The sequence below is a fragment of the Ammodytes marinus genome (genome assembly GCF_949987685.1).
Source record: "Ammodytes marinus genome assembly, chromosome: 19".
Taxonomy (NCBI): domain Eukaryota; kingdom Metazoa; phylum Chordata; class Actinopteri; order Uranoscopiformes; family Ammodytidae; genus Ammodytes; species Ammodytes marinus.
The window spans coordinates 13,554,638-13,567,778 of NC_137223.1; the positions used below are offsets into that span (position 1 = coordinate 13,554,638).

The following is a 13,141-nucleotide window of genomic DNA, read 5'->3' on the forward strand; positions in this document are numbered from 1 at the left end:
CTGACCGGGACACTGACTATGGCAACATGTTTACAGGTCCAAGAGTGGCAGACGACACGTAGGAGCGCCGAAACACACACAGACAGATCCCATCACCAGTAAGCATTGTATTATCTATTTGCTGTTGTCTCTACGTAAACTGGATGAAGAAGGCGTCGATCGCGTTTCTCGCACCCGTAACATAGTTTCTATTTATTTTATTATTTTATTCCACGCCATTATTGATTATATTTCTGTTTGGCCTGTGACGATGACAGCGTCGCGAGAGCTGTCCCTATTTCTACAAAAACATTTACTGCGCCTTCACTGTAAGCTATGTTAAAGGTCGTGGATCTAGCACTGATGCCCATTTGAGGTCCCCTTATTTAAGCCTGATTGATCATTAAATGTAAGGATCTATAGGATGCCTGATTGTAAACATCTTATTCAGTGTCAGTGCGTCAATAACATTCTGAAATCATCAGCATCTAGGCTAATATAATTTTACATTTTATAATTTAAATGAGTGATTAGCCTACATCGGGGTGAGGTAGAGGCTACATTTGTGTTGTAATTGAGCTGAATTGATTTGCAGTGCTAACATGAGATAGATAGATAGATAGATAGATAGATAGATAGATAGATAGATAGATAGATAGATAGATAGATAGATAGATAGATAGATAGATAGATAGATAGATAGATAGATAGATCACAAAGCACATCAAGGGCAAATAGCCTACCACAGAAGAGCTGATTAATCATCACTAAGGGAGAGTTCTTTTTGTGTTTACCGCTCAGGTGACCTGCTGGTTTTAATGAATGGCTGGCTCCTGTATAATATGGTCTCCTTTCCCTGAGTGACCATCAGCAGATGCTGCCTTCAGGTGCTCATGGAGAAATGTAAACTGAGTTAACACATACAAGACAACTCAACCATACTCTTCCTAGGAGCCTGGAAATATGAGGACACTCGGTTTCGCCCACACCTGTTTGCTGTGTGGTGAGTAAATGTACAGAATCAAACAGCATAATGCTTTTGTTAGGCCCGCAACTTATGATTATTGTAGCCATCGATCTTTTTTCCATTAGTTTTTCAATTATCTGTTTATCCTCAATAAAAAATCTTCAATAAAACACTGATTGGAATTTCCTAAAGCCCCAAGACCAGGTTTTTCAAAATAGCTTGTTTTCTCCAAACAACAAGTCAAATCCCAAATTCAGTGCTATCACATTACAAAGGAAAGCAGAAAATCCTTGACACTAATGTTTATTATTTATAAGTATTTGCTTCACTCAAGTCAATCTCATAGCTTCATCGGCTTAAACTGAAATTCACCCTGCGTTCCAATACCCACATTTTCTTCTGTTTAATATGGTAGAAAAAAAGATTTAGGATGTGTCCCATTTCTTGTGGTCCGATTTAGTAAGCTTAAAAATACCCAGATGTCTACTACATCCGGCCGAGATTTTTAGTGTTGAAATCAGCATGCTATTTGGGCGATTCTTACCCACAATCCAGTGCGCACCGGAAGTGACGTCACATCGACGGAGCCTCTGTATTAAAACAACTGGGTGTGCGACGGATATAAAAGCAAGAGGAAAGATCAAGGTGCAATGTTATGATGACATAAATAAGTAAAAGTATGTCCCGGTTGTATGCCTACTGCATGCTAACTAGATTATATTTATTGTCAGATGTAGTATGTGGAATAGAAAAAATAAAGAGTTTGGGATTTGGAACGCAGGGTCAGTGTGAATCTGTTTTTCTTTTTTAGCTCTGTGAAGAAGAAGAGTGGGCGGGTATAGCTCCCCCCCACCACAGGCAAAGCCATGGGCTGCGGGGGCAGCAGGACTGATGCTCTGGAGCCTCGGTACCTGGAGAGCTGGACCAAGGAGACGGAGTCCACGTGGCTGGCCAGCACGGACACAGACATCCCGCTGTCCTCCATCCAGAGCATCCAGTCTGAGAGCTCCGAGGCCGGCTTCACTTCTGAGAAAACAATCACCCCTGGTAAGAAGAATGAATTACACTCGAGTGGATGGATGAGCGAATACTTAATTGATCTCCTGGCGGGAACCGGCAGTGCTTAATTAGATTTCCCACGGCAAAACAATGTACAGTACATTTGCGATTCCAATCTCACCATATCTAAAGTGTCCATTTGTTTTATATATTGCTGAATACATAAACATACTAGAGCAGCTTTATTTTCATTAATAAGTAATTGCACCCAATGTACAATATTCATTTTTAAATGGTACATTATGAGTATTTTTTTTTTTTTTACCCTAGTCTAAGATTATTTTTTATTCCCTGTTGGCTTGGAGACTTCAGGCTTTGAGGCTTATACAAATGTCTTATGACTGAATTAGCCATAACAGGTCCATTAATTCACACACCCAACATCAAAGTGAGTGTGAGACATATACTTGTAGGAGTCAATCTATTGGCTTCTACCTATGAAGACAAACCTATACACTGTTACAGGTTTTTGTGCATTAGAAGCAAAAGCCAATAGCTGTAGAGGGAGCCTTCATGCTGTAGGTATGAATTATGTATGGATGACATCAGGATGCATTAGAAAACCTTTGTTCATCTTATATGCACTTTGTCACTTGTGCCTTCACATCAACTCGGAATCCCATCCGACTATAATCATGTTGTTCTCTGTCAGTCTGTCTCTTGCGCCTTGAGATTTCTCTTTGGAGCTAGGAGGAGATTAATCAGTATACAATAGGTGAATATAATCAAATCAAGGCTGCAGCAAAAGCCACTGCGCTCAAAATAGGACTTGGCTCTCCATGGCAACTGCTGGGGCTGTTTAGTGAACGCAAGCTCTAGGAGCCTTGATGCAATTGTGAAGACAAATTTGGGGGTCGGCTCAGCTCTGTGGAGATAAAATACATCAGCTGTTGGCCAAATGAATCACCTGTAAATACCATGATCCAGAAGGCCTACACGTAAACCACACTTCATGTGTCCAGTTAACACCGCTTCAGAGTGACATTCAGAATGTTTTTCCATTATTCATCACACTTCACTGCTCCACACTGCTGTCACATTAGTTCAGCGGTGGCAGTAATGCACCTGTGAGCCGTCTTCACGGACCTGTGACTAACACTGTCAGATTTCCAAATGACCCACTTCAACACTTCACAGATCATAAATAGCGTGATCATAGTAACACCGGCAGGGCGGGAATACACACCTTTTTCCAGTTCATTTGAAAGGACAATTCAGGGAGAAACCATAGTAATGATTAAGGCTCAAGGCTCCTGCATAAAACATATATAAACACACACACGCATTGACTGCGGGTGCGTGTTGGGAGTGGGACTACGTGTTTTGTCCATTAAGGACAGTGGCGAGATGTATTTGAAGTCAATATTCCTCTCAGTGTCAGTGTGGCTTTGATGTGTCTGAGGTCAGCCGGTCACATTCAGCAAGAAGACATCCCCAACTGCATTCATCTCTCTTCATCCTCAAAACACAGCCAAAACTGGAAGTACGTTATATACCAATTCACCCAGGATCCTAAAAGGCAAGCTTTGATTGATTTTCATGTTTTTAAGATTCCGATGGTTTGGGTTCTCCTTTTTTTTTTTTTTTTTTTGCTTTGTCCCAGTACCGGACTTATTTGAGGACAGCCTCCCTCTACCGGCTCAGGCCTACCTGAAGGTGTGTTCAGCCGTGTCTGAGGCCAGTCTGAGCGACGTCAAGCCCAGCAGCCCCCCTGCAGTACTGGGCTCTCCAGACAAGGAGACAGTGGTGCCGTCGTCTGGCACCACAGTGCAGCGCAGAAGTGTTCTACACACTGAAGAGATTGTAAGACCCTCCACTGGGTATTTTTTATGCCCATTTAGAATATCAAAGCAGTTTGTTTCTTTTTCGTTTGTGGGCTTCAGTGTCTTAAATGTAACACATTTTATGCTTTCCTTTGTTATACATGATAGTAACCTAAATGTTTGTTTGGGTTTTTGGTTGGAGAAAATTACATTCGAAAACATCACCTTCACCTGTAGTAAATTGTAAATGCATTCAACCACAATTTTTGACATTATAAAGACACTTATAGTTACTTAAGAAGAGCTCAACAATCCTTGTGTTTAACAAATATATACAGTATATATTCTTGCACCACATATCTCCCATTAGTATGGAGATTTTGTAACACCTCATCTTTCCTTCTTCCTCATTCATCAGACAAAATGGCAGGACAATCGGATGTCGACCAAGCAGGTGACCATCACAGTGACACAGAGCATCCATCAAGTGGACAAGAATGGGAAGGTGAAGAAGTCTCTCACCACCTATGAGGTCATGAAACCCGTGGAAGCACTCAAACAGGTGGCCACACACAACACTTGAGTGCAGGGGAAGAAGCCAAAAAAACGGAAGATAAACTGTGAAATTAGTGGAGCCATGGCGTCTTTGTGGGGACACCTTTTAAGCTCTTATTGATGGCCTATGAATGCACAAGAGGGACGGGTATGATTTATACTGTATGTCATATTGAAGATCTGACTCATCTGCTTAAAAAAAAATTAAACTAGGCTGTGCTGTATTTAATGCTTTAACATGTATTTCTATAGTGCCTGTTACAATGTTTAATGTACTTTGACACATTCAAAACGTGTAAAAGTCAAGGTAGGTTGAAGAAAATACAAAACCGTTCATTAAAAAGAACATTTCAAATTTGAAATAGAATCAAAAAAGCATTTAAACCCCAATTTTAAGATCTTTGTGATATACATATATATGCACAAAGCTACAATGACAATATTATTTCACATGATTGAATATTCACAAATTATATATAAATATATTTATTTCTTTATTTTGACATTGGTTGACATCATGGTTGCCGTGTTAAACATCTGTGTGGCTCAGGAAACTGAAAATGGATTGTTCTGATTGCACTATTCACAGTGAAGCCTGGGCAGGAAGAAGTTTGTGGTGTCAGTACGAACAAACTGTCTTAATACATTGTGTTTTGTACAATACAGTGTTGGATTTTCTTATCTGCTCATTTGTGTTTTCTAATTACAATAAATTAAACAAAAAACACAATAATTTACATAAAAACTGCATAGCTTAGACACATTTAAGGAAAAACTGTTTTAATGAAAAAAACATGGGATAAAAATATTGGCACTTTGAGGAACTGTATGGGAAAATAAATAGCCTAACACACGCACATTTTTGGGGATCATGACAGTGTACAGCTTATATTTCATGTAACATATTTGCATTTTCTCTTTTTATTTTTGTTAGAGCAACACATTTTGGACATTTTGCTTCTTGGGGATGAGTTACTGTAGCAGACAGCAGTTCTGGGGTCAGCTCTGTGTTAAAAGTCTGTGGATCTGTTTCTGATGATCATAATGTATTTGTCCTGATCTGAACGATGGCTCTTCTTTCTCCATCCACTCTTCCGGGCTGAAGTCTGGGAAGAAGAAATGGATCTCTCTTTGTGCCGATTCAACAGAATCTGGATAGAATGGAGATTTAAAAATATGACAATCGTTACACTGAGCATACATCTTTAAGCATTGCTCAACTGGTCAATGAATGTAAAGGGTTTCTAAATGTACAACTCTATCTGAAAATCATTCCCCCTGTTCACAAATTTTACAAGCGGAAGGCAAATAAAGTGCATTCAATGTATAGTCAAAAGGGTGGACAAAGCCTAAGTGATCTGTAAATACTATCTTCAAATAAAAAAGTAAATATCTCAATTGAGAATTGGCACTGCTGTACATTCAGTCCTTGGGGCTTTTAAAAAAAAGCCAATAGTTTCTTACTGAATAAAATGTAAATAACACATTTGAGTGAATCATTTTGAACATCATGGATATAGAACAGTAAATGTATTGTGTTACCATGTGATCGGACAGCCGGTCTGATAATGCATGGGCGTGAAGACATTTTAAATCTGTCGACCTACATACAGTATATGAAGCACAGAGGAGTCTTACGTGTGGAAACGCACAACCCTCAGCCCATTGCCCTACCTGAGCCGTGCGTTGTGTTTCGTGTGTCTGTGAGTCCATACTGGGCCCTGATGGAAGCCGGAGAGGTGTATCTGGCTCTGAACACTTTGGTCGGTCCCATCAGTTCTCTCCAGTGACGTACGGCGTCCTCTCTGGCTAAAACGTATGCTCGCATCGGACCACTGTGCAACAGAATTCAATATATTAAAGTTAAACATTCTGCCGTGTATGCTTACAGTCACTGCAAAGACCATACATTGCTCTGCCTGGCTGTTACAGGTGGATTCACTGGATTCTCTCTGATACTGACAGCATCCAGAGAATGGTTACTGTAGCAACTAAAGAATGACTGCTGTGAGGGGAGACACAATGCGATTGTGATCCCCATGTTTATAATCAACTGGGGGCATTGGGAGCTATTGTGGCTACTTTCAGACAATTGCCCCAGGTGTGTTGTGCTAAAGAAAGGCTATCTGCTGACAATCAAACCTCCTGTGCATTTCAGAAAATTATTATTTGGCGACTTGCTGAGCGTGAAAGACGAGCAGTATCAACTGCTGTGTCTCTTTTTTGTTTGTGTGTGTGTGTGTGTGTGTGTGTGTGTGTGTGTGTGTGTGTGTGTGTGTGTGTGTGTGTGTGTGTGTGTGTGTGTGTGTGTGTGTGTGTGTGTGTGTGTGTGTGTGTGTGTGTGTCAGCCAATTGGGTTACGTTGTGTGCAGAGATTTATCTTGGTATTCCATTTCAAATCAGACAGAAAAACATTTATCCAATGCATCAGTCATTCATTAAGCAGTGTCATCAGTGATATCAGTACCTTGACATGAATTCAACAAGTCTTTGGTAGAAGAATCGCCCTAAGGAGCAAAACAAAAGCGAGTTAGACAAAACTTAAAGTGCGTATTGGAAGTTAAAAATATTCCTAGATGTATACATAATCTATTATGGATATCCCCATTGAAAAATAATATGCAGGATTTTTTTTGTTTTTCAAAACATAAGAATGTTGATTCCGAGATCAAAGTGGCTGTTTTGAGCTAAGCTCCTACAAAGTTCTTTTTTTTAACCCCCTACGTCAAACGCGTCATATTACGTAGCAAGGGGACGCTGACCTAACGGGAATGCATCTACGTGCAGGCAGTAGTAGGTCGTAGTGAATTGAAGATGTGTCACTTAGTGTGCTCGTATTTTTTCTGTAGTTTTACATTGCATTGTATTTTACATTACAGTAAAGGAGAAGTATAGTGTACTCCAGCCTTAGAATAAATGTAGTCCACGGTTTCTGTGACAGAAAATAAGCGGTGCTAGCTAGCTAGCTTTGAGCCTTGGTATGTTTACACGTGAAGAGACGGAACTACATCTCTGGCGCCGCCGCCTCCCTCACGAAACACACGGTGGTTTCCCGATCATTTTAGACAGGAGGCTTATGTGTGGGCGACACGGTAAAGTTCAGGATAACAACACCAGGGCCTGCGGTGGTTTAATAAACAGCTGAGCTGCTTCATCGTCCGGAGCTGCGGCCGACGCTGGACCGATGGTCACGGACACGGACACAGACCTACTAGGACACGGGGCCGTCAAATATTTAAACCCACGGAAACTATGAACTGTAAGTCTTGTTTGCTAATGTTTTTAAACTCCCATGTAGTCGGCATAATAATTTCAATGATGAAAAGCAACGTGTGGTCATTTATTGTTAGGCAGCATACTAGCTAACCCACTAGCTAACAGGTCAAAACGGCTAATGTTGGTTGGCATCCTTTTTTGTAAGATGGGCCATTTTATAAGGCATAATGCAATATTTTACATGATTATAATTAACTGTTAACCTCAAATACGAAGGCTGACCAATGACTCCTTCCGTTAATCAGTTTAAACAATACTGGCGCTAGCCGGGGACATTGAGTCAGCAAAATATATTGATATAGGCTACTCGTGATGCTAAAATAAAAATCAGACACGCTGTGGCTGTATGTCTACTTTGCTGGGACATTAGCACCATCATATCATACTAGTTTTACATCAGGATGTAATGTTAGCATGTGTTGACCCTATAGAGCATTTGCTGCCTTTGTAGTGGCTAATCAAGATCCAAATAAATAAATGTGAGCACGTATTCCCCCTGCACGCAACATACATGTTGACATGTTTCTGAAGACAGACCCGTAGAGAAGCTGCCCATGATGCAGATGAGAAAACTATGTTATAAATATGTGTTAAATTGTGCAGCAGCTCCATCATGTAGGCCTAATAATCATTTATATCTGCTCGTTGAGCCCGAAAAAACATCTACAAAGCGTTTTCAAATGACTAACAAGAGGATAACCCCCATGAAGAGAATTAAATACATGGCTGTTATAATACTGCATTCGTGTTTAACTTTGTGATCTGAATCAACCCAAACCTACATGTATTGTATGTTCATACTCTGGCATTTTATTAGCTAATGTTAATTTTCTTCCACATTATGGCAGCGTTGTCTCAGCACTTCACACAGTAAATTAGGGTTTAAAATGTTTACATGCTGTATGTACTTGTCTGCCTGGATAACTTATATGTTCAACTTCTGATCTACACAATTTGCTTTTCCACAGACTCAACTTGGCTGTCCTGCATTTCAAACATTATGGCAGATGAGAGGAAGCTATAATGTGACAATGCCACCCTGTCAAGCCATCGCAGCTACAGTGAGCAGCTTCAGTCAGTCCCTAAATATTATCCATCATGTTTATACTATAATATCACTAAACGGATTCTTACATAATGTCCGTCCCCTAGCACCTTGGCCCTGGGGGACTCTCTGAGAGGGACAGACTCCACATAACTAAAGACTCTAGGAGAGAGCAGAGCTGGTTCTTCACTGCACCGTGCACCTGCTGCCTTTCCAGAACCTGTGAGAAGATCTCTGAAGATGGAGCAGCCTGGGACTCGCCTGGCAGTCACAGCTTCACACAACTCAAGCACACAATTTGGTTTCCCGTTTTCAGATAGTGATTATTATAAGTCTAGACAAAGTCAGATCAGTACTCAATTCATAATCTTGTTGATTACAGTCAAATAGGTGACGTACTCAGTCATGTTTGTTTGTTAGACATCTCAAAAAGCTAAGATAGATTTTGACTAAATTTGGTAAAGAATTGAGCCACAGACCAAGGATACGGTTACTTGTTTAGTTTTGTGTTTTGTAATAAAGTCTTGTTCTGGAAACACCTGAGGATTGGGGGTAGTTTTATCTAGAGCCAGATACAAAATTTAACATTTTCTCTTAATAAAATATGAGGATTAAACAGCTATACTGGGAGGTATGCTATTATGAGTGCATTCTCATTTTAAATTGGTTAATCTTCCATTTTGACCATATATACGTTAAACCAAACATATATTTTAAAAAGCTGTATACATTTGTGATTTATTGGTAAGCTCTTACTTTACATGTTTACTTATTGTGCTTTGATGTAATAACTGTAATTCATAAATATAAAATACATTAAACATTTGTATAGGTACATGACATTTATTAGTCTTGCTTTTGCAGCATGAAGACCCTTATAATTTATAAAGCATGTGTTCAAAATATATACGTTTTAAACTGCATAAAATGTTATATGGTGTGACACTTTGTGGTTGTGATTAATTTATCAATGAAATGATTAATATGAAGCTTTGTATATACCCGGTTCTTCTGGACACAATATAAGGTAAGCTGTATAGCAGAAGTGCCTGGGGACAGGCACACAATATCCACTGATAATCTATATATCATTTACAAGTAGTGATCACATGGAAAATGGAAAAACAGAAGTATTCCAATTCAATTGTAATGTATCATTTCTGCTGTTCTGCATCTAGAAATATTGATTTTCAATCATACACATGTTGGTCTACTAAAATACTTGCTCACAAGTTTAAATTGATCAATCCAACCAACATAATATTTAGAAGACTCTTCTAAATGTTAAGTTGGTCGGATTTATCAATACTCTGCATCAAGATGTACTTCATTTACTTTACTTTGGCCCTCAGGCTTATATTCTAATTGTAGAAAAAAATCGGACAATTCCTGTGGACACATTAGCTGCAAGGTGTGGAATAATTAATTGGAGAAAGTAGTTTCTGTTATGGGTTATACTGATTGAAATACTCGTGTATGCTGGCCTGCAGAGGGCCATGCTCCTGTCTGAAGCTCAGGTATGCTATCTGGAGCACTAAGGGGCTCAAAAGTAAACCTGATACTGAGTCAAGTATGTTATGTCTGGTCTGGGGTTTAGCGTCTCCACCAGAGCCCAGAAGGTATCCACGTCCCTGCAGCACATGCTCTGCTCAGCTGAGCTCATTGGCTTTCCCACACAGGCACCTATCAAACAAAAGGTGTATGAGGTAAATGTCGTAATTTCTGTTTTAGCTCGCTCGCTCTCTCTCTCTCTCTCGCTCGCTCGCTCGTTCCAGTAGTGATGCAAGAGGTAATGTGGAGTTACGTCATGCAGCTTCATAACCTTATACTTGTAAAGTGATTGACTGTTAAGTGTTGAAATATGGACAGCATTCTGTCATAAGCTAACATTAACTCTAGCTAATGCCAGTCACTCTCCAGACCGAAACTCCACTGATTTTCCTCTCACCATAACTCAATCTCCCTCCTATTACCATTGTTTCGCACCAAGCTAGTCTATGGATTAGTATGTTCGTCGACCCCTTGCTACGTCACATTCGAAAACTGTTTTTGAGGTGCGGTAGTAAAATTGTATCACAAAAACGGCTCCAGAGGCCACTTCTAGTATAGATTTATAAAACCAAATATTAAAATAGTATACTAGAATGTTTGTCCTATATGATTCTTCACTGCAGCATCTAACTTCCAATACGCACTTTAAAAACGTTTGAAACACTTTTTCCTTCATCGTCTGACTCAGGAAGAACCATTATCACTATCAAAAGTACTTTTCAATGATTTTCTCTCTATCAAAGTGTTGTTGCTCTATACTAGCAATGCAGTGACAAATTGTTTTGACCTACACACATCCACAAAAACAGGCCACAGACTCATTTGTTTGGTCAGATACAAGTCATTACAGCACAACTTGAATAATGAGTCGCATTCACACACCTGAATGTTCAGCATAAAAACTCTCAGAGTCCTGTTTCCTCCACGCGAGATCTTTGCACTTAACGATCACAAAGTTGTTGTCAAGGATTCTCTTGTGAAGAGCCTAAAGGAGGAAGAAGAAGAATGTGTTTTCTTGTTGTAATTGTAGCTGGTGATAATGGATAAGCTATTTATATGTGTTTGTATCCAAATTGTGCAGATTTCTTGCATAACGCTGAAGGAAAAATACATCATCTACCAGCATTAGACCTGCAACAGGGATTATACTACAGACAATACTCTGATACAAAGGCCAATTATGCTGCACACCTAAATTTGGAAATACGTAGTGTGCACTGATGGATCATTTTCAATAACTTACCTGTGTTTGAGATGATATTGTCCCCTTGTGCCACTCGTCATGCATATCTATGGATTCTAAGAGTTAACCTGTTAATTTTTTTTTAATTTTGTCGATTTTGGATCCATTATGTAGTCATTTTCATATTTGCACTCTTTCCTACTTTGTCCTGAAACTGCCGCCATTAAGACGGTGGAATCCAAAATATATGATTTATTTTATTGTCCTTGACATACAGTATTGTATGGGTCCCCTACTATTTTAAACCCTGTCATATTTAAATATTAATAACATTTATTTGCTTACATTTTTTATTTAAAAAAAACTTATACTAATTAACAACGCTGGAAGACTCACGTGGTGGCAACAGCCCTTTAAAATATGCAGATGATGCTGTGTACCTGGATCAGTTTGATAACATTTTAAGATGAAAGTCATAGCTTACCTCTAGCATAACGGGATGAGCCACAGCATCTGGTTTGATGACCGCCAGGGTGAGCTGCAGCACTTTGGACAGGCGGCGAGCTGTCAGCTGCATGGTCTGTAGAAAACACAGAAACCACGGTTAAACCTCTTATAATAGGTCCATTGGTTTGACATGGAATCACATGAAGCTACAGTGTTTACAATGGTGAGCTATTGAGGTGCAGCACACCGTTTTAGCTAGCTACTAACTATTTGTCATGAAACCTAAGAACAAATGCACTGTGTAAACAACATGTGCATAAAAAACTGAACTGCATGTTAAAGCTGACAAAGATTTCCTAACGCATCAGTGTAGTCAAAGTGACAGATTCGCTACACACCTCTGTTGTGATTCGTTTCCAAAACACGGCTCAGTTTGAAGAGGACAGCGCCGCCATACGAGACATAAACACACGTTACTTCAATCCCTAGTCTCCACTGCGTGTCTTCTAGTGCTAATCATATCAATTTGCTGTATGTAACTGTGACATTAACGTGGTTTTAGCGTTCATTTTGCGGTTATTCGCTGAATGACATCTCGCTCACGCCGGTCAGTCCGCTCGTGAATAATGTCCCCGGTAAACTGAACTGAGCAAATATGTTCCTACCACTACACTGACACCACAATAAAATAAATAAAATCCTCGTAAAAAAAAAACATTAACTTTCTTTGCCAGCTCAGATCATGTTTGTAAAAATATACAATTTTTATTCAACTCAGACACTCATAGTAAGAGGATTTGCTCAACAACCAGGAGTAGACTAATAAATCCAGATAGGAATGGAATTACATGTTCGTGTGTGTCCTCTTTGAATCAGATATCCTGTTGGAGGCACATGCACTGCACTTATACTTGATCATAAACTATAGGGTAAACGTGTGAGGTCTGCTCCATCTTAAATCATTTAGAGCTCAGCACTATTGGAGACAAATAGGATTCAGCACATTTCGCTATATGACCCTGCAACAAAAATGATTATTTCCATAAGTGCTTGTATTAAAAATCCTCAAACTTAAATGACAGTGTCCCTCCACACTCCACTGACCAGCTGCTGCTCACCTCTGCCATGTACCGTTGTTCACAAATACAATTAAGACTAGGCAGAACTGTCTTTACCTGTCTAAAAACATTGATGACGATGATTCTTCAAATCTGTTACCCCTGTTAAATAAATCAACAAATGAATATGCATTAATTCATCTGTGCCTTCATCATAAACGGGATCTTTAATGTTTTTTTCCCCTTTAACCACTAAAG

The 13,141-nt window shown here is 39.5% G+C and overlaps 2 protein-coding genes across 3 annotated transcripts; one reads left to right on the forward strand and one right to left on the reverse strand.

Moving 5' to 3' along the window:
- Positions 1-1,809: 1,809 nt before the first annotated feature.
- baalcb (BAALC binder of MAP3K1 and KLF4 b) lies at positions 1,810-4,351 on the forward strand (the record flags this gene model as incomplete). Its single annotated transcript, XM_080048458.1, has 3 exons — positions 1,810-1,993; positions 3,609-3,808; positions 4,187-4,351. Exons 1-3 carry the CDS (start codon positions 1,813-1,815, stop codon positions 4,349-4,351), a joined length of 546 nt encoding a protein of 181 aa, XP_079904584.1. The 5' UTR covers positions 1,810-1,812.
- A 497-nt stretch (positions 4,352-4,848) lies between these two features.
- Positions 4,849-12,430, reverse strand: nme6 (NME/NM23 nucleoside diphosphate kinase 6). Of its 2 annotated transcripts, none has more exons than XM_080047658.1 (6): positions 12,224-12,430; positions 11,863-11,958; positions 11,078-11,180; positions 6,791-6,830; positions 5,998-6,158; positions 4,849-5,474 (listed from the first exon to the last, which is right to left on the reverse strand). In XM_080047658.1, exons 2-6 carry the CDS (start codon positions 11,953-11,955, stop codon positions 5,323-5,325), a joined length of 549 nt encoding a protein of 182 aa, XP_079903784.1. In that variant the 5' UTR covers positions 11,956-11,958; positions 12,224-12,430; the 3' UTR covers positions 4,849-5,322. The 2 variants fall into 2 exon arrangements, with proteins under 2 accessions (XP_079903784.1, XP_079903785.1); XM_080047659.1 differs by lacking the exon at positions 12,224-12,430 and adding an exon at positions 11,439-11,506 and having other exon boundaries at positions 11,863-11,897.
- Between the last annotated feature and the right edge of the window lie 711 nt (positions 12,431-13,141).

What these genes read in the sequence shown, in the direction of transcription:
- nme6 (XM_080047658.1), bottom strand. Translation starts at nt 11,955, where the DNA reads ATGCAGCTGACAGCTCGCCGCCTGTCCAAAGTGCTGCAGCTCACCCTG. An exon ending in CTTGTTGAATTCATGTCAAG is followed by an intron (nt 6,159 to 6,790) that starts GTACTGATATCA and finishes TCTGTTGCACAG; the next exon opens with TGGTCCGATGCGAGCATACG. An exon ending in AAACACAACGCACGGCTCAG is followed by an intron (nt 5,475 to 5,997) that starts GTAGGGCAATGG and finishes CATTCTATCCAG; the next exon opens with ATTCTGTTGAATCGGCACAA.